The sequence below is a fragment of the Oratosquilla oratoria genome, chromosome 30, assembly GCF_046742065.1.
Source record: "Oratosquilla oratoria isolate Oo_2021 chromosome 30, ASM4674206v1, whole genome shotgun sequence".
Lineage (NCBI taxonomy): Eukaryota > Metazoa > Arthropoda > Malacostraca > Stomatopoda > Squillidae > Oratosquilla > Oratosquilla oratoria.
The window spans coordinates 11,180,098-11,201,861 of record NC_134806.1 but is presented as its reverse complement, the minus strand read 5'-3'; the positions used below and the strand labels follow the sequence as shown (position 1 = coordinate 11,201,861).

General features: G+C 38.5%; 1 protein-coding gene across 24 annotated transcripts in view; it reads left to right on the top strand.

The window, feature by feature from the left end:
- Nucleotides 1-21,764, top strand: part of Cadps (calcium-dependent secretion activator 1) — a 1,142,346-nt gene that overhangs the window by 1,007,914 nt on the left and 112,668 nt on the right. For all 24 annotated transcript variants that reach the window (XM_076212572.1, XM_076212575.1, XM_076212566.1 and 21 more), the window contains one exon: nucleotides 7,116-7,228. In XM_076212572.1, coding sequence (XP_076068687.1) covers nucleotides 7,116-7,228 — 113 coding nt within the window. The remainder of the gene's footprint in view (nucleotides 1-7,115; nucleotides 7,229-21,764) is intronic.

Below are 21,764 nucleotides of genomic sequence, written 5' to 3'. Positions count from 1 at the left end.
GCAACAAAAGGAAAGAAACTTAGTCTACATAAGAGACAGGCCCATGGTAAAGGAGCAACTGTAGTCAGGCATGAACAAAAGCAAAAGTACAGCATCTAAATCTTCATTTGTATCAGATGTTCATTAGTTTTTATGACCATTTGTTTGCTATGAAGAATGTCCAAAATGATATCCAGCACTGCAATATTCATCTACAATAGGCCTACTAGTAATGTTCAAAAGGTGGTATCATATTATACACAATGTATATAAAAAAGTCAGCTTTTTTTTTTTACAAAACAAAACAAAAAATTGTAGGATTGCACTATACATGAAGTTGGCTTATACATGAGTATATATGGTATTACAGGTGTATTGTTATAATTATTATTATCATTATCTAAGTTTTTATAGTAAGATAGATATGAGCGACTTTTTTTGGGTTTTCATATATTTGAAAAAGGTATATGACAGGGCTGACATATAGATGTTAAGGAGTGTTTTGCAGTGAGAAGTTTGTTCAGAGTGGCCATATGAGTATAAATTTAGATTTGAATTTATGTATTGTTCTATCTTTGGCTGTATTACCTTATAAGCTATTCCAAGCATTTATGCATCTACATGGAAAGCTGTACTTATTCATATCCTTGAGACTTAATTTTTCTTAATTTGTTCTCATGACCTCTTAAAGCCCTCTCATCCCTAAACAAAATATCTCTTGTCAGTGTAGTCCATCCCCTTCAGCAGTCTGAGTATTGTAATCAAGTCACGTCTTTGTCTATGATCTTTCAACTTTGATAGACATTCCTTTTAGTCTTTTCTCATATGGCTTAAGTGCCAGGCTAGGAACCAGTTTGGCTGTTTGTTTGCCACCCTTCATATTCCCTTGATCTCGTTTATATCTTGAACTGTATACCACGGACAAATGTTCCAGTTTTTTTTTTTTTTTTTTTTTTTTTTTTTTTTTTTTTTTTTTTTTTTTTTTTTTTTTTTTTTTTTTTTTTTTTTTTTTTTTTTAAATCTATATCATGAAAAGGCACCTTTATGTTTCACAGCAATCCATACATCTGTCCATACAATCTTACTAATAAGTCTTCAGTGACAGATTACCTTTTATCAAAACTCCCAAATCTCTCCTCTTTTGTTTTAGTAATAGATTTACTTCCCAAGGAATAGTTCAGAGGTGATCTTTGTTTAGCTACTGCCCATTTCTAATACTCTGCTTTTTTTTTTTTTTTTTTTGTTTTTATTTTTTTATTTTTTTTTATCCTTGGCTCCATGTGAATAGTGTCGTCTAGATCTCTAGTCAACAACCAACAGTCTTCATTCTTTACTCCTGATCTTTGCATCATTGCAAATATATTGGCTTAGCTTGTACCATTCATCATGTCAGTAACATAGATAAAAGACATTATTGGTGCTTACACCAGTCTTTGTGGAACCCTGATGGTCACTGCCGTTCATCTGGATATTTTATTCTTTACTGCTATCCTCATATACCTTCCTTTAAAAAAATATTCATCCATTTGAGTACTTTACCTTTTAGTCCCCCAGTATGCTCCAATTTTTACATAAGACAACTGTGAGATATTTATCAAACTCCTTCCCTAGATTGAGGTGCACACCATTCACCCAGCCCTTTCTTCCAGCACATCAATCACTCTTAAATAAAAGCTTAATAGGTTCAATGCAAACAAAATTCCAGTTCTAAACCCAGACTGATTGTCAAAATGTTCTTCTCTTCAAGCTATTTAACACATCAGTCTTTCACAATCCTTTCACTTAATTTCATGATTGTGCTAGTAATACTAGCCTGTGATTTAGTCACTTCCTTCCTTCCATCTTTGTGAATTGGTACATTAGCCCTTTTCCAGTCCTGTGGCACTACTTCTTGTAATGAACACAGAATAAGGCTATGAATTTTGTCCACTACTCATTTCCAACATTCCTTAGTTACCCAGATTGAGATCCCATCAGGACTTGAATCTTTTCTCACATCCAATGAAATGGTTAGTGAAAATCAACACAAACAAAAAAGTGGTTATGAAAAAATTATGAATAAACAAGGTAATTTAGAACAGCCCCATTCCTTTATTTAATGAACACACAATAGGACTATGAGTCTTACCTACTAATTGTTCCCTACAATCTTTTAGTATCTAGTTTGAGATCCCATTAGGTACTGAAGATTTTCTCATATCCAGCGATTCCAGAAGATTGAGCTTTTCTCTAACTTCTACATTTATATTTTTGTCTTTTGTGAAGACAGATTGGAAACTTGTTCATTATATCTGCCTGACCTGAAGCCTTCTCAGAAACCTCATCACCCAATATTAGCTTCGCAATTTCTTACCTTTGTTGTACTTTACCATTGATAAACCTGTAAAACACTTCATCTTTGCATTTATCTACAACATTTTTCATGAAAGTAGCAGTTGTCGACAATGCTGACGAGTTAAACACCATATAAGGATGGACCCTTTATTCATACGACGTTTCGCTTATTACAGCTTTTTCAAGTACAAGTTGAGATACATATGCTTGAGATTAAATAAGGGGAAAGGAGGGAATGGGGAGAGAAAAGAAGTAGGGGGGGAAGGAAGAGGAGGAGGAGGAGGAGGAGAAGGGGGATTGAATACTGGGAAAGGTTGAGAGTGCTGGCCCAAACGTCCATGGGCAAAATGCTCACAAAGGATGGTTTAAAATTTTGCTGGCCATGGATATTAGGGGAATGATGTGGGGTGAGATGTTGAACATGCCCCTATTTTGTTCAATAGTGTTCATTCTTTGAATGATCGCTGCTTCCAAACACTTCCTGCAGATCTTGTCTGGTTCTCATATCAGCAGCTCTGCATTCTTCCAATCCATAAGATGGTTTTCCCTGTTTCTATGTGTCACACATGCATTGGTGGTGACATCATGCCTGACGTAACGGTGTTCATGTATTCAGGTCACGTGACATTTCTCCGATGTAAACTTTATCAAATCCCAAGCACAGAAAAATATAAACACCGGCTTTGGTGCCCGGTGTTTGGTTGTTGTATGTTCTCGTCTTCATGATGTCTTTTATCGTCCTGCTGGTCTGGCACACTACTTCCAAATATTTTAAGAACCACCAATTTGGAAGTAGTGTGCCAGACCAGCAGGACGATAAAAGACATCACGAAGACGAGAACATACAACAACCAAACACCGGGCACCAAAGCCGGTGTTTATCGTATTCCGTGCTCGGGATGTAATAAAGTTTACATCGGAGAAACGTCATGCAACCTCAATACACAAATACGTGAACACCGTTATGACATCAGGCATGATGTCACCACCAATGCATGTGTGACACATAGAAACAGGGAAAACCATCTTATGGACTGGAAGAATGCAGAGCTGCTGATACGAGAACCAGACAAGATCCGCAGGAAGTGTTTGGAAGCAGCGATCATTCAAGGAACAAACATTATTGAACAAAATAGGGGCATGTTCAACATCTCACCCCACATCATTCCCCTAATACCCATGGCCAGCAAAATTTTAAACCACCCTTTGTGAGCATTTTGCACGTGTACGTTTGGGCCAGCACTCTCAACCTTTCCCAGTATTTAATCCCCCTTCTCCTCCTCCTCCTCCTCCTCCTCCTCCTCCTCCTCCTCTTCCTCCTCTTCCTTCCCTCCCCCCCTACTTCTTTTCTCTCCCCGTTCCCTCCTTTCCCCTTATTTAATCTCAAGCATATGTATCTCAACTTGTGCTGTAATAAGCGAAACGTCATACAAATAAAGGCTCCGTCCTCATATGCTGTTTAACTGATCTACAACATCCCTTCCAAAATTCTTGTCTTACAGCCTACTGACTCAAGTATAGTAATTTCTAGCTTGCTTGTAAATTTCCTTTGTTCTAGTGATTTTTTGCTCTCTCTAGTTTCTCCAAGCCATGTCCTGAGCTTTTTATAGCTATCTCACACCTTTTATTGAACCAGTCTTGTTTCTGCTTCTGTGGGTTGATGTGGGTGGTATGTGTAGTAAACATTTGTAATATAATAAGTTGTTTTATTTTGTGTTTGTAATGATATTGTTGTGCATTTGTCCAAGTTTGTGTTGTTTGTTGTCTTGTTACTATTGTTTATTCAACAAAGTTGGGCAATGTAGATTGTAGAGTTAATTTTGTTTCATGGATTATTGCTATGTGTATGTTATGTTGATGTATGATATGAAGCAGGTCTGTGAGTTTGTGATACCATTGATGTTTATTTGTAACATACTAAGAATTTGTTTTTCTGTTGGTGTATTTTTGGGCAATGTAGCTCAAATTCTAAGTGTACTGGTGTGTGCTGGTGAGTGTAGTGCATGTAAGGTGGAACCATAAGTTGCATGAGTTACATTTAAGGGATGTATATAAATAGTTTAATTTGTTTTGTATATGTTAGGCATATGTAAGGTCTTGGATTATCCAACTATTAGAAAGTGTGGAGGGTAGGCATCGGAATAGTGACCTCCTTATGTATAAAAGATAAATAAATAGCTAAATTAATAGATAAATAAAAAATCTAATAACAGAGGGGAGGAAGATAGTTGGAGAAGTGGTAAAGTGAATAGAGTGTGGTACTGGACCCAATCCAAAAACCAGGTAACCCTCACCAAATTACACATACACAATATTTTTTCATGATCCAACTGGTTCCATTTTATTAACTCCAAGGCTGTATATATATTCAAAAGGATACTCCTTAAATGAGAAGTATTCCATTTAACTACCTTGTTATGCCATATTTTTCACCAAAAGAACCATTCTTGTCTCAAAAGTCCATATGTCCATTGAAAAAGGCATATCTAGAATAAGAGCAACATTTATGCCAACAAAGTATTTTGTGCTGCCATTGTGTTCACTTAATGAAATGTTATCTTCTTTAGAAGCCTTGAGGTTTTAACTTTAAGAATAGTTTTGACATCTATCTGTATCTATATACCAAGGGCTTTTTCCCCCATACCAGAGAGGTAGCCAAAGTCAAAAGGCATATACATATGAACAAAGATTGTCCAAATTAGAACTACTAAGTCTAGAGCAAAGAAGAAAAAGAGGAGATCTACTGACTATAGAATCATGAAAGGAATGGAAAGTTTTGACATAAAAGTATTTAAGAATTATATTATTACCTTAAGTAATTTTAACTGTAACATGTTTTTGGGCTCTGTATTAATTTGAATCAATAGTCCATCTTCCTACTTTTCAACAATGGGAGGTGATGGTATTTCTTTGTCTAGTTATGTGTTAAGGCTCATTATTGATTGTTAATGCCAAATTTACATCTTCAAACATAATTTAAAGAATATGGCAGCCATTATAAGGAAAAAAATGTGAGGCAAGACAGCAGAAGTTATGAGCAACTAGTGTAGATTTCATGAATTAGGGGAGGTAGCGTTTTACATAAAACTATTGAATAACAGAACTTCAGGAGCCCACTGTATTGTCATATTGCACAATATGTAGGTGATTTCTGATGAGATCAAATACTAAGAGATTATTAAAACATGTATGAGATAGTCGTTAGTATAAGATAGCAAATTGGAAGTGAGTATTAAGGGAGAGAGACTGGAGAAAGTGGATAGCTTTAGATACTTGGGGGCGAATGTGGTGGGAAAGGGAGGAGTGTAATGAGAAATAGACATTTGGGAATGGATGCTAAGAGGAGATTGTATGAAGAAGTGATTGTGCCAACAGCACACTATGGGGCAGAAACATGGAACATAAGGGAGGAAAAGTTTAATTGGGCTTTAGAGAAATGCCTGAGAAGTATGATAGGGGTTACTAGGCTGGATAGTGTGAGGTGAGGAGGAGAGCAGGGGTGAAAAGAGAGTTGAGAGATAGGGTTGATGAAAGAGTATAGGGATGGTTTGGACACATGGCAAGAATGAATAAAGAAAGACTATTAAAAGAGGTATGGAAGGCAGATGTGGAGGGAGTGAACATGAGGGGACGTCCTAGGATGAAGTGGATGGATGGGGTGAAGGGGGCTTTGGGGAAGAGGGGAATGTCTGTTGAGGAAGGATGGGAGAGGACATAAGACAGGGGTGAATGGAGAATGGTTGTATATGGATGATGTTGTGATGCATGAGGTGGAATGGGCAGGGGGATGGGGGGTGAGGTAGTATGTGTGAGCAAAATTTGATGCAGCCCAAAGGGATTTTCTCCCCCATCTTCTCCTTTTATGCATGGGGGGATGGAGAGGGGGGGTCGCCGATTTAATGAAGCGGCCTTGCTGTGGATGTGCTGTGTCTTGCGACACTGCATCTGACCCAGGGCAGTGGACAAGGTGCAGGGATGACCCGTCATCCAGGAGGTGCTAAGATAAGAGGGAGGGTGGAGGGGTGTGGAGTGTATTCAGGGATGAAATGGGTGGGAATGATTTTATGCCTTTTCCTTTTTGGCTACCTCCCTTGTAAGGGGGAAAAAGCCTTGCTATATGTATGTATGTAGTAAAAGAGGTGAGGAAGGCAAAGGTGGGGGTAGTGAACATAAGGGGGCGACCAAGGATGAGATGGATGGGGTAAAAGGGGCATTGGGAAAGAGATGAATGTCTGTTGAGGAAGGAAGGAAAAAGACTGAAGATAGGGGTGAATGGAGAATGGTTGTATATGAATGATGCTGTGATGTATGGAAGGCAGTGGGTGGGGGATGGGGGGTGAGGGAGTATGTGTGAATGATATTATGACACAGCCCAAAGGAATTTCTCTCTGTCTTCTCTTTTTATACATGAGGGGACAGAGGGGGGGTAGTTGCCTATTAAATGAAGCTGCCTTGCTAAGGATGTGCAGTGTCTTGCTGCATTGCTTCTGACCCAGGGCAGTGGGAGAGATGCAGGGATGACCCATCATCCAGGAGAAGCCAAGAAAAGAGGGAGGGAGGGAGGGTTAGTGAATGGGAGTGGAGTATGTAGGGATAAAATGGGTGATAGTGGATTTATGCCTTTCGACTTTGGCTACCTCCCTTGTAAGGAGGGAAAAGCCCTTGGTATATGTATGTATTGTATGTATAAGATAGTCAATACTCAGAAAAGTCTTGTTATCCAAATTTTTTAATTATTATGTTACACAGTCATTGAAATCATTATGAATTACAATGAATATTTTGTATGTGTAATTGTACAGAAGACCTAACCAGTGAGGGAGGAGTGCCACCCAGTAGAAAACTTGAAGACCTCATACATCTAGCAGAATTATGTGTTGACCTTCTGCAGCAGAATGAGGAGCACCATGCAGAGGTAAGAGTTAATAATGTTTTATGGGTGAATTGAGTAATTCCCATGCTCATAAAACTTGTTCCTAATCAGAACAATTTCTGATATATAGCTCATTCTCAGTGAAGTATTTTTTGTTTCATTAGTGTATTTTATATACATATCTACACATAAAAATAAAATTTGTGTATATATGTACATGTGTGTATGTTGTGTGTGTGTGCATGCATGAGTGTGTGTATTTACCTAATTGTGGTATGCAGGAAAGGAGCAATGCTCATTGGGTCCTGTCTCCTACTCTCCAAGTTATCATGCTAAACTCAGATTTATTTACCTAGTTTCACCTAGTTGTATTTTACGGGAAGGGGAGCTACGCTCGTAGTGTCCCACCTTTGTATCTCGCAGTGTCTAGTTTGCTCTTAAAATCATGAATGGTTTTTGCACACTGTTTTTTCATCCAGTTTGTTCCAAGTGTCCACCACTCTTATGTGGAAAACTGTTCTTCTTCATATCTCTTGTATAACTATGTTTTTTTAGTTTCTTTCCATGTCCTCTTGTGTTTCTTTTGTCCCAGTTTAACAAGTCCTATCTATCGAGTATTTCTGTGCCCTTCATGATTCTACAGATGGTCAGTAGGTCGCCACTCTCTCTTCTTTGCTCCAGAGTCGGTAACTCCAGTTTAGCCAGTCTCTCTTCATATGACAAGTTTGAAAGTGCAGGTGCCATTTTTGTGGCTGCTCTCTGGATTCTTTCTATTTTCTTTATATTCTTTTTGGTACTGGGTGACCACAATGTCACTACATAGGCGACATTATTAGTGTGACTGATATTTTTTTAAGCATTTCTTCGTCCAAATATGTAAATGCCACTTTTAATGATCTTAGCAAGTTGTTTATTTGTTTATCATAGGACAGTGGTTCTTCCTTATTTCTATACCTAATATTCTCTTGTATCCATTGTGTCATTATATGTTCTATAATCATATCAAGTAGTACATTTCCCCATAGGTCATCTCCACCTTTCATTGTCATCTCTTCCCCGCGGATTTCTTTACAATTAAAGTCACCCATTATAACTATTCTTCCTCCATCTTCCATTATCTTATTTAGTGTAATCCTTGTGTCTTCTAACATGTTTTTGTGTTCTTTCTCTTCCCACAAAGCCATTTTAGGAGGCACATAATTTACCACAAACGTCTTGCTCTTCTTATCCCTGTCCTCTATTTCCATCATAATCATCTTCACTCTATTCTTTCCATATGTAACATTCCTCACATTTATATCCTTCTTAGTCAGGAAAACTCCACCACCTTGTTTTACTTCTCTGTTTCTAATCCAATAATCACTGTTGGGTGGTAATGGACCTTTCAGTTTTGTCTCCACAATTCCCATTATGTCAGGTTTTTCCTTCAGGTAATCATTCACTTCATTCAAGCCTGTTATTAATCCATCTATATTTGTGAAAGGCACTTTTAATTTTCCATTACCTCCATCCTGTTTTTTTGTTTCTCTTCTGTTTTTCACTAATATGAACCATTTCCTCACTTTCATACCCACTACTCTCCAATAGAATTTCTCTTTGGCTCTGTTCTGTTCTCATATTTTCCTTAGCTTCTAGTCTTTTTGTTTTCTCTTATCTTTCCTCTTTATTCATCTCTCTTTTTATCCATACCTGTTTATACTGAGCACTATTTGCTAGTTTTTTTTTTTTTTTTTTTTTTTTTCTTAAGACATTCTCTGCTGTCGTTTGTGACCTGAATTTAACCTTAATTGGTGTGGTCTTGTCTGTACTGTATTTCCCTAGTCTATATATTTCTTCAATTTCTTTATTTCTTGTTCACCTCAAAATATTTAATACCTTGTTTACTTTTTCTTTCTCATCTCTTACTTTTGTAGTACTATTTAGATTATGCTTCTCTTCCATTCCTAATATAATTATACATTTCTTTTTATCTGCTAAGTCTCTATATTCTCCTCTCTCATCACTTTAATAACTGTGTCCTTAGTGTGTTTCTACATCTGTTGTTTCACTATATCTCTAAATTTAATTTTGTTATCCTCCTGAACTTTTTTCCCACCACTTACCTCTTTTGCTATGGACTCTTTATTCTCTTTATTATTCCTCTTTAATTCCTCATTCTCCTCCTTTACTTCTCTTAACTGTCTTTTTAATTCTATTTAGGTTTTGGTTCTCCTTTAGTTTTTCCAATATGTCAACTCTTTGTGTAATTAGTGTTAGTTGACTAAACCTAACCTCCCATGCTTCATTCATTTTTGTTAATTTTCCTCTAGACTTGCTAATCGGGGGAGGTTGTCATCTCCCTCATTAAATCCATAGAAATAATTATCTCCACTTTCTATTGAGCTGCTCTTATCTATATTCCTACTCTTAATTCCTTTACTGACTTGTTTGACTTCAGCTGTGTCGTCTGCACATCTTTTGTTTACACCCCTTCTGACGTCTAAGGCATGTTTCTCCCCTTCCTCATTTTCTCCCATTTTCCTAAATAATTCCTCCCCTTCTCCTTTTTCTTCACTTGCCCACTACACCATGACCTTTCACCTTCCCTACTAATACAACACAGGTGCTCCCTCATCATTGAAATCCACAAAAATTGAGTTTTTTCCAGAGTTCCATTCTTCACCGTCAATCTGACAATTGTATTTACCTATTTGTATTATACAGGAAGGGGAGCTATGCTCATGGTGACCTGTTTTTGTATCTTGCAAGATCAAGTTTGTTCTTAAATTCTTGTATTGTGTTTGCACACACTATTTCTTCATCCAATTTGTTCCATATATCTATCACTCTATGTGGGAAGCTGTTCTTTTTCAGGTCTCTTCTGTAGTTATCCTTTTTGAGTTTCATTGCATGTCCTCTTGTTTTTCCTCTGTCCCGCTTTAACAAGTCCTCTCTATCAAGGCATTCTTTTCCTTTCATAATTCTGTAGATGGTTAGTAGGTCCCCTTGTTCTCTTCTTTGTTCTAGGGTTGGCAATTTCAGTTCAACCAGTCTTTGTTCATATGTCAGGTTTGCAAGTGTTGGGACCAACTTTGTTATTGCTCTTTGTATTCTTTTTGTGTGCGTACAAATTTATATGTGTGTGTTTTATGTATGTATATTGGGTGCACTTGTGTATGTTCACAGTGTTTGTTATGTTTGCACTGGGTAAACATATTATGAAACCCATTTCCCATATTTATTGAAACACTACCCCAGACTCATACATTAGTGACTTGTAAACTGAATTCAAATAATGGAGAAAAAAGAGATGAGACCTGAAGAGTGTAGCATCTTTGTTGCATATTACAGTTAGGTAAATACCACTTGCTGGTGTAATGGTAACATTTAGGGCGTGCGATGATAGACCCAATACTGAGTCTTGCTGAGGGTATGAAAGCTTCACTAACATTACAAACATTTACTACCTCCTTGAGGAAGATGATGGTGTGTGTGTATTTAACTAGTTGTATTTTGCGGGAAGGGGAGCTATGCTCGTGATGTCCCGCCATTGTATCTCGCAGTGTCTAGTTTGTTTTTAAACTCATGAATGGTTTTTGCGCATACTATTTCATTATCCAGTTTGTTCCAAGTGTCCAAAACTCTATGTGGAAAACTGTTTTTCTTCAGTTCTCTTCTATAGCTATGTTTTTTATTTTCTTTCCATGTCCTCTTGTGTTTCTTTTGTCCCAGTTAAGTAAGTTCTCTCTATCAAGTATCTCTGTGCCTTTCATGATTCTGTAGATGGTCAATAGGTCACCTCTCTCTCTTCTTTGCTCCAGTGTCGGTAACTCCAGTTTAGCCAATCTCTCCTCGTATGATAGGTGCCATTTTTGTAGCTGCTCTTTGGATTCTTTCTATTTTCTTTATATTCTTTTTGGTACTGGGGGACCACAATGTTGCCGCATACTCTAATCTAGGCCTTATCAATGTAACCAATATTTTTTTTATCATGTCTTCATCCAAGTATGTAAATGCCACTTTAATTGATCTTAGCAAGTTGTAGGTCTCCCCGACAATTTTGTTAATCTGTATATCATAGGACAAGTCGTTCGTGATAATTACACCCAAATCTTTTTCGGATCCTACTTTCTTTACTTCCTTGGTTCCAATTGTATATTTTCCTGATATTCTGTTTTTGCTTTTTCCAAACTCCATTATGCTACACTTCTTAGTATTAAAGTCCACTTCCCATTTCTGACTCCAGTTCCATACCCTATTTAGGTCTTCTTGCAGAGCTTCACAGTCCTCATCAGTTTCTACTTTCCTTAACAGTTTGGCGTCATCAGCAAAGAAGCTCATGTAGCAGTTCACGTCCTCGTCCATGTCATTCATATAGATAGCAAACATTATTGGTGCCAGTACAGATCCTTGCGGTACTCCACTGATCACCTCTTTCCAATCTGAATATTTTTCTCTGAGCACTACTCTCATCTTTCTACCAGTCAGAAAGTCCTCCATCCATTTTAGTAGGTTTCCTTGTATTCCTCCTATGTGTTCCAGTTTTTTTAGTAATTTTCTGTGTGGTACTTTGTCAAAGGCTTTTTGCAAGTCTAGGAATGCACAATCAGCCCATCCATTTCTTTCTTGCACTATGTCTATTAGTCTTGAGTAAAAGCATATTAAGTTTGTGGTGCATGATCTTCCTTGTCTGAACCCGAATTGTCTTGGGTTTAATATGTTGTTGTCTTCCAGATGTTTTACCCATCTATTCGTGATTATTTTCTCACAAATTTTGGCTATAGTGCTTGTTAGTGATACTGGCCTATAGTTGGTGGGTTCTTCCTTGTTTCCTCCTTTATATATTGGTACAATGTTAGCATTTTTCCAGTCCTTGGGTATCTTTCCTTTGAGTGAGCTGTTTATTAAGATGTGTATTTTGTCTGTTAGTTCTTCTTTGCACTCCTTTAGAATCCAATTAGCAATACCATCCGGGCCATGTGATTTTCTGACGTCCAGTCTTGATAGATGTTCTGATATTTCTTTTAGTGATGTTGTAAACTCACTCATGTGGGGAGATTGCTTGTTATTATCTATGTCCCAATTTTGTATTTTTTCTCTGGTGAAGACAGATTTAAAGTGATTGTTCATGACTTTGGCCATCTCTAAATCTTCTGTGTATTCTATATTTCCTTGGCATAGTTTCACCATTTCCTGTTTGGTTTTAAGTTTACCATTCACATACCGATAGAATAGCTTGGGTTGATCTTTGCATTTGTCTTCTCATGGTTCCTTTTTTCCTCTCTTCTCACATTAACATACTCATTTCTACAGTTTATATAAATTTACCATTTGCTTTGTTTTTTTTCTTTTCTCCACTTTTTCCAAGCTTTGTCCCTTCGGTCTTTTGCCTCACTGCATCTTTTGTTGAACCAACATTTAATGTACTCACTCTCTCGATTTTGTCTTGGTACATGCCTGTTTACCCCTTCATTGTAATTATCCATCAATATATTCCATTTCTCTTCCACTGTTGTCTCTTCCCTATAAAATTTTTCCCAGTTTGCATTCCGGAAGAATATCTTTAGTTTTGCAAAGTCTGTTTTGTTGTACATCAATCTTCCTTTCCTATGCTTTTCATTCCTCTCCATGTCTATTTCTTCCTTTAGTACAGTTTCGATGAGTACATGGTCACTCTTTCCAATTGGTGTCTCGTACTGGACTTTATCCACTATTTCAGGTTCTGTTGTAAATATTAGATCTAGTTTTGATGGCTCTTCATTGTTTCTGTACCTTGTGTTTTCACGGACCCATTGGGTCATTGTGTACTCCATGGTCATGTCTAGCAGTACATTGCCCCACGAGTCATCTCCTCCTTGCACTGTCATGCTGTCCCAACAAATTTCTTTGCAATTGAAGTCCCCCATAATTACCAGATTACCCTTACCCATTAGTATCTCATTTAGTGATTTTCTTGTATCTTCTAGCATTTTTGTATGTTCGTTTTCTTTCCAAGCATTCATTTTTGGAGGCACATAGGTCACCACAAACTTTCTGCTTTTCATATTCTTACCTTCGACTTTTATCATGATCAGTTCAACATTACCTTTGCCCTCTGCAATTTTTGTCACCTTTAGGTCTTTCTTGGCCAAGAACATGATTCCCCCTCCCTGTTTCTTGTCCCTGTTTTTTATCCAGTAATTGTATAGACCTTGTCCAATAACGATGGATGGTATTTCACCTCTTAGTTTAGTCTCTACAATTCCCATTATGTCTGGTACTGCTTCTAACAGATAATCATTGAGTTCGTTCAGTCCTGAAATTAGTCCGTCAATGTTGGTATAGGCCACTTTTAATTTTCTTCCTTCTCCCTGGTTTCTTCTGTCCTTGGTTTTTTCGTTTTGATGCGCCATTGTCTTAATCTCAAGTCTATTACTCTCCACTGGAATTCTTTGCATTCTGTCTCCGTTCTCATCAAGTTTTTTTTCCTTTGCTTCTTCTCTTAGTGCCCTTTCTTTTTCTAATTCCTCAGTACTCATTTCTCTTTTTATCCATATCTTATTGTACTTTTCACTCTTTGCCAAGTTGCCTACTTTTTCAAATATGTCTTCTACTACCATTTGTGACCTTAGTTTTATCTTTAGAGGTCGATTCCTATCCTTAGTATAGCGACCGATTCTATAAGTCTCTTCCAGGTCTATGCCTGAATCTCTGTCTCCCCCCTGAATTTCATTTAGGATTTCTACTGCTGTCTCTTTTTCTTCTTTTTCCCTCATGTACCTCGCCAATCCTTGTTTTTCCTTTAGTCCATATACCACAATACATTTTTTCCTATCTACTGTATCCCTGACCCAATTTGCTTTTTCGTTAATCACTTTATGATTGTGTCTTTTGCATTATCCTGCATTTGCTGCTTGACTATTTCTTTGAAAGCAATTTCCTTATTTTCAATGTTTTCCTTCCACTTCTTAATTTCCTGGATACTATCCCCACCTAGGTTCTCTTCGATCTTTTGTGTCAATTCTTGTCATTTATTGTTCACCTCCTGCTTTAGATTTTCGCTATTGTTATTATCATTAGTTTTCTTCTTTTCATTATCATTCTTCAGTTCATTTATATCCCTTTTCATTTCTTTAATCTCGTTTGTAAGATCCAAGTTGGTTTTTCTTAGGTCCGAAATTTCGTGGTTCGCCTGAGCTAAGCAATCTATTAATCCAATAACCTCTTTTCTTAAGTCCATAATTTCATTCTCCCACCGAATCCTATTTTTGCTCATATCTCTCTCTATCTCTAATAATCTACTTAAGTTCTTTCTTTCATACTTACTAAATCCTGGGAAATCATTGTCATTATAACACGTGTTGGAGTAGTGTTTGTTTACATCGCGGTTCAATAGACTTACGCCAGATGGCTCTGATTCGTGACTGGCTTTCGAGTTGTTGTTTTCATTTATTTTCGCTAAATCTGAGTTAATACAATTGACTAGCACTGCAGAGATATCATTTCAGGTGTGTGTGCATGTGTTTATATAATTGTTATATACAGAAAAGAAGCAATGCTTGTGGGATCCTGTTCCTTACTCTCCAATTATTATACCTTCCTTCAAATTCATGTATGGTTCCAACTTTGGCTATATTTCCTTATTCTCAAATTATGGTATAGTACTTAGATTTGAATTCATGTAGTGTTCCAGCTGGGGCTGTATTGGCCTCTAAGCCAATGGTTCTTAACCTTTTTCACTGCCTGTACCCCTTGGCATCTCTGAAAAAATTCCCATACCCCCATCCAATTTAAATACAATGCAAACATATGAAAAGGATTAGTGACACAAACCTTGCTTTGCTTTCTCATGGAAAATATACAGTAACATTGCACTGGCTATCTTGTCTTGTACCCCCAGGTTCAAGGTTTTGTACCCCAGGTTAAGAACCACTGCTCTAAGCGATTCCAATTTTTAATACATCTGTATGGAAAATAGTATTCCTTCAAATCCTATAGACATTAAAATTATGTCTTCCTCAGTTTGTTCTCATGACCTCTTAAAGCGCTCCCATCCTTAATCAAGAGATTTTTTCTGCCATTCTTGTGTGCCCCTTTTACCAAGAACAACCAAGTCATCTCCTCTTCATTCTTTTAGTGTTGGCAGATCTATTGATTTTAGTCTTTCCTCATATGGCTTCTCTGCCAAGCTGGGAACTATATTGGTTGCTGCTTTTTGTATTCTATTGATCTTGCATATATCTTTCACTTTCTGTGGGGAACATACCACTGACACATAATTCAGTCTTGGATAGATTAGGGATTCTACAAGTATTTTCATCATCTTGGCATCCACATAGTGAAAATTGAACATAAACAATTTACAAACACTTTAGAATGGAGCTCTAAAAATAATAACAAAATGCACTAAAACTATCCCAATAGAACTTTCACATATACATACATACATATACCAAGGCTTTTTCCCCCTTACAAGGGAGGTAGCCAAAAAGGAAAAGGCATAAAATCATTTCCACCCATTCCATCCCTGAATACACTCTACACCCCTCCACCCTCCCTCTTATCTTAGCACCTCCTGGATGACGGGTCATTCCTGCATCTTGTCCACTGCCCTGGGTCAGAAGCAGTGTCGCAAAACACAGCACATCCACAGCAAGGCCACTTCATTAAATCGGCGACCCCCCCCTCTCCGGCCCCCCATTGCATAAAAGGAGAAGACGGGGAGAAATCCCTTTGGGCTGCATCAAATTTTGCTCACACATACTACCTCACCCCCCATCCCCCCCACCCATTCCACCTCATGCAATCACAACATCATCCATATACAACCATTCTCCATTCACCCCTGTCTTCTGTCCTCTCCCGTCCTTCCTCAACAGACATTCCCCTCTTCCCCAAAGCCCCCTTCACCCCATCCATCCACCTCATCCTAGGACGTCCCCTCATGTTCACTCCCTCCACATCTGCCTTCCATACCTCTTTTACTAGTCTTTCTTCACTCATTCTTTCCATGTGTCCAAACCATCATAATATTCTTTCATCAACCCTATCTCCCAGCTCCTTTTCCACCCCTGTTCTCCTCCTCACCTCCTCATTTATCACTCTATCTAGCCTAGTAACCCCCATCATACTTCTCAGACACCTCATCTCAAACACATTCAAACTCCTTCTCTCTTCTTCTCTTATGTTCCATGTTTCTGCCCTGTACAGTGCTGTTGGCACAATCACTCCTTCATACAGTCTCCTCTTAGCATCCATTCCCAAATGTCTATTCATCATTACACTCTTTAATCCAACAAGGCATTTACTCACTTCTCTCAATCTACATTCTACCTCCACCTTCACTCCACCTTTTCCTGCCACATTTGCACCCAAGTATCTAAAACTATCCACTTCCTCCAGTCGCTCTCCCTTAATGCTCACTTCCAGTCTACTGCCACTTTCACCCCTTGTACATCTCATCACCTTACTTTTACCCACATTTATCTTTAGCTTTCTTCTATCACATACTCTCCCAAACTCTGCCACCAACTTCCTCAATCCCTCCTCCGATCCTGCCACAAGCGCAGTGTCGTCAGCAAACAACAGCTGGCTCATCTCCCACTTTTCTCCATTTTCTTTAATCATCTCCAATCCCTGACCCACTACCCTTGCATTTACCTCTCGCACCACCCCATCCATATATAAGTTGAACAGCCAGGGCAACATAACGCATCCTTGACGAAGTCCCACCTTTACCTCAAACCACTCACTCTCTCCATTTCCAATCCTGACACAAGCTCTACTACTCTCATAAAAACTCTTGACAGCTCCCAGAAGCTTTCCTCCTATCCCGTATATCTGCATAACCTCCCACAGTGCCTTTCTGTCTACCCTATCATAAGCCTTTTCCAGATCCATAAAGGCCCAAAAAACATCCTTCCCTTTTCCTATAGCTTTCTCACATATCTGTCTTACCACAAAGATCTGATCTACACAACCTCTACCTGTCCTAAATCCACACTGTTAATCACCAATTACTCCTTCTGTTCCTCTCCTAATCCTCTCAGTCAAGATCCTCCCTTAAGCCTTCCCAACTACACTTAACAAGCTAATCCCTCTGAAACTACTACATTCACACTTGTCCCCTTTTCCCTTGTAAAGAGGAACTATACAGGCACTCCTCCAGTCCTCCGGCACTCTACCCTCTCTCCAGCAAACATTAAATAACCTCACCAGCCAGTCCACCATCACTGTACCTCCCTTTTTCAGACATTCTGCATGGCATCCATCCAGACCAGGTGCCTTACCTGCTTTCATCATCTTAACAACTGCCTTCACCTCATCCTTCCTTATTTCTCCTCCATTCCCCTCACTCATCACTCTCATTTTCTTAGCATTTCCCACTGCAGCTATCTTTCTCTCCCTATCCTCCTTCACATTTAGTAACTCCCTAAAATATTCTGCCCATCTTCCCCTTACTGCCTTCTCTTCCATTATCATCTCTCCATCTGCACCTTTTACCTTTTCTTCTCTACTTGATTCGCCTCCTCTTCCTCTCTTAATTTCTTTCCAAAACATCTTTTTATTACTTTCAAAATTTTCTGTCATACTTTTACCCCATTTCACATCTGCTCTCCTCTTTGCCTCCTTTACCTTTTGCTTTACTTCTCTTTTCTTTGTACCTCTCATATGACTCCCTCATCCTATTTTGTAACCAATCTGTGAAAGCTCGCTTCTTCTCTTCTACAACCTTCTTTGTTTCCTCATCCCACCATTCACTACCCTTTCTTCTATTTCCCCCTGTCCTTGTTCCACACACCATCCTTGCACACTTTATGACTCCCTCCTTGAACCATCCCCATTCCTCCTCCACACCCAGCTCTACTCTATCCTTCACTCCCTCCCACTCCTCCTTCAGCTTCTTTTTGTACTCCTTCTCCTTTTCCTTTTCATTCAAAGAGTTCACTCTAAGAACCTCCCTACCTTTTGTCCCTTTCCTCTTTCTCCATCTATCCTCCACTCTCAACTTACCTTCCACCAAAAAATGATCTGATATTCCCCCACCCTCTCCCCTTAGCACATGTATATCCTTAACTCTTCCTATCATAATCCTATTTACCACTACTTAATCCATTAGCGCTCAATCTACCACCCTTCCCTCCACCACCCTCTCCCATGTGTACTTATGCTTGACTTTCTTCCGAAACACTGTATTTGCTGTCATAAACTCTCTTTCTAGACACATCTCCACCATCAACTCTCCACTACGATTCTTTCCTGGAACTCCACATTTCCCAACCACTCCATCGATTGGACCATTTCCTACCCTAGCATTAAGGTCTCCCAGTACTATTACATTGACATTTCTTCCTAAATCCTCTATGCACTCATTTAAATCTATCCAAAAGGCCTCCCTTTCTTCTACACTCTTCTCACTGCCAGGCCCATATGCACTTACAAAGACTCGCATCTCCTTTCCCAGTTTCACCTTCATCCACATTATCCTTGAGGAAACCTCCTTCCACTCCACTACACGTTTACCTATCTCTTCACTTACTAGAATAGCCACCCCTTCCCTCCCTCGCCCTCTCTTCACTCCTGATAACCTCCCACTTACACTCCCAAACTTACACTCACCCTTCCCTTTCAACTTAGTTTCACTCAAAGCCAACACATCCATCTTTCTTCTCACAAACATACTATCTATCTCTTCCCTTTTACTCTCATCTGTACCACATCCACGCACATTAAAAGACCCAAACCTTAGGGTGCTGGTCCGAAAACTCCCAGACCCTCTTATGCCTTTACTTTTTCGTTTAGGAATGTCCCCTGTGGGGCTACAAGGAGAAGGATGCCTAGTCCCAATCCCCGTCCCTTTCATCTCGCCTCTTACGATCCAAGTGGGAATACTTGGTGGCAGTATTCTTTTCCCCCACCACAGGGAATTCCCCCACCACAGAAAAAGAATACTCAGAGAAATGGTACAGGACAGCAACAAGGGGTTGGGGGACAGCATAACGGAGGGACAGTTGTAGTATAAAAGTGTCATCATTTCTCTATGAACAGAGTTTTCCTCTATCATAGACAAAATGATGTGTGGCTCTGGTCCGTAGGGGCGCCCCATATAAACCCTAAAGTACCAACTGCATGCTACTTTGCCACAATAACAAGCAGCCAATACCCCAGACGGGTATTTTACATGTAGAAATCAAAATTCTCCCAATAGGATATCACATGAAAATGACAGGAACACAATTCGATGCAAGAACCCTAAACAACACACTCTTTACACCACATTTCATAAACACCATCACTAGAATGCAACAAAAGGCTACACCAACAGCTATGAAAACTACGGTTTAATATTTCAGTAATACATTTGAGAACTTACCGGTCACCTTTGTTTTAACCTGCATAGATTCTCTAAATGTAGTTGCTTTAGAAATATGATATCTTGAAGGCCTTCTGAACCAAAGATGTGATCCCTTGGTTAGAGGTTTCCAAAAAAGAAGTCCTTCTTCATCCTGAGCTCAGGGTAATCTGATCACTGTTCCGACGTTAGTGCGCACAGTGTACCAAGGGACTCTTACAAGTTTGAAAAGAGCTCAGAAGGCCACAGGTTAATATTTACTTTAAGTAATTTCTTCAAGTTGATTCCCAATTTATTAAACCAAAATAGTTATATAAAGAGGAGTGGAGTTTAATTGTATCTTATTTAAAGTTATGATGGGTGTGGTTCGAAGTTTCAGGAAAGGCTCCTGAATCAAAGAAAATAACACTTACCACACAGCATACTTCTCAAACGTCTACAACCTACTACCTTTACCACATAGAAACACACACACACCCAGATAACTAAACAAGCCCTTTAAAAAAGACTGCTAAACCCGATACTACAACAACAACCTCCAGATACAAGCCCCACAAAGAAAACCCTCCCATACCTGACAAGAACCACACAAGCACAACTACACTTTGGACATCATCTGTCTTTATGACAGTACCAACACAGAAATAGGTCTGGCCACATGTTCAAACTGCCCCAGATGTAATCACCACACAGAAGACACAGAACACCTCATAATTATGCCCCTCACTGACAATCCCCAGACAACCCAATATCTCTTCTCTATATGACTTATGGTCTCACCTAGAGGCAGTTGTTGGTCTCCTGCAAAAGAGACCTGGGGCAATAGATTGATTGATTGACCTTCCACTTTCACGTTATTTTTCACAACAACCATCACCACACTACACATTTTACCTTCTCTGTCTTTTCTGTAAGTGGCATTTCTATTATTCCCCTGTTATTAATCAATATATCTTTAGGAGTTTGGTCTCTACTAAGCACAAAATGTCAGACTCATTCACCATGAAGTAATCATGTATTTCCAACCTGGCTAACAGTAAGCCATCTACATTAGTAGAGGCTACTTTTAGTTTTCTTGTAGTGTTTCCTGTGCAGTATTACCCTCCTGTCTTTCCTCATAATCTGAAAAATGTCCAGAAAAATTACTGTTTTCTTGTCCTCATTTAATTTTTGTTCTAGGCTTCCTTTACAAATTTCAGTATCTTTGCATTTCCATTTTCAGTCGCATCTTTCCTTGTCCAAGTAGTTTTAAATTTTTCTCCTAACTTCCAAGAATTGCTGATTACTTTATTTGCTGTGGCTTCTGTTTTAAACTTTAATTTCATCAGCCATGGCCATTTTCTCATACTGACCGAAGCTAAACACATCATGAAGTTGATCAGTTGCATCCAACTTATTTCTTATAATCATGGAGGTAATATCCCTAACCTTTTGTATCTCATTTTCCTGGTATACCTTCCATGAAATGTGGTCTTTTTGCCAACCAAAAGACATGACTATTCTTTCTTATAGTCTAACATGAACTTCTCTGGTGCTTCACATTCTCTTTAAAGTTTACTGTATCTTTCTGTTGACCTGATAACCAGCCTTCCTGTATCTTCAATAGTTCACTTTGTTTTTACGGTATTGTAAAGATATTTTCAGTCTGATTTTCCCTTTTTAGTTGACCAATTTCTGCTTTCTGAGCCAGGTCTGTAGCTTTTTCTAATTCAAATTTTCACTCTAGTTGATGAAACTTTAATTCATACAAAGAAAGTAAGCTTCTCAATCAATTCAACTAAATTGCCTTGCAAATTCACTTACCTCCTGTGTTAAGTTATTTTGACCTTTGAAGCCATCACTTTCTTTTATTTTGGCCTTTTTATCATCCTGACCAATTTCCTTAATGAGATTACTTGCCTTTATTTGTGGAAAACCTTCAAAATTTACCATTGATAGTGTTAAAATTGCCATTTTTAATTCAAAGAAAATTAAATCTCATTTCTTTTGTTTCTTATCCTGAGCAACATTGCAGAAAAAATTTGCTTTTTTTTTTTCTCCCAGACTTTTCCCCAAAGTTGGAACCACCAATTTTACACTTCAGCAATGACCTTTAATAATATTATTCTCACCCATATGTACTCAATTGGTAACTTTCTTCATTAGAGGCCTTTAAGGAGGTTGAAATTTGAAGTGTTTATCATTGCATTGACCCCCATTTCACCTTTCTTGTGTGTGTTCTTGAGATTGTGTATGTGTGAGTGAGATAGGAATTATTGCATGTTTTGT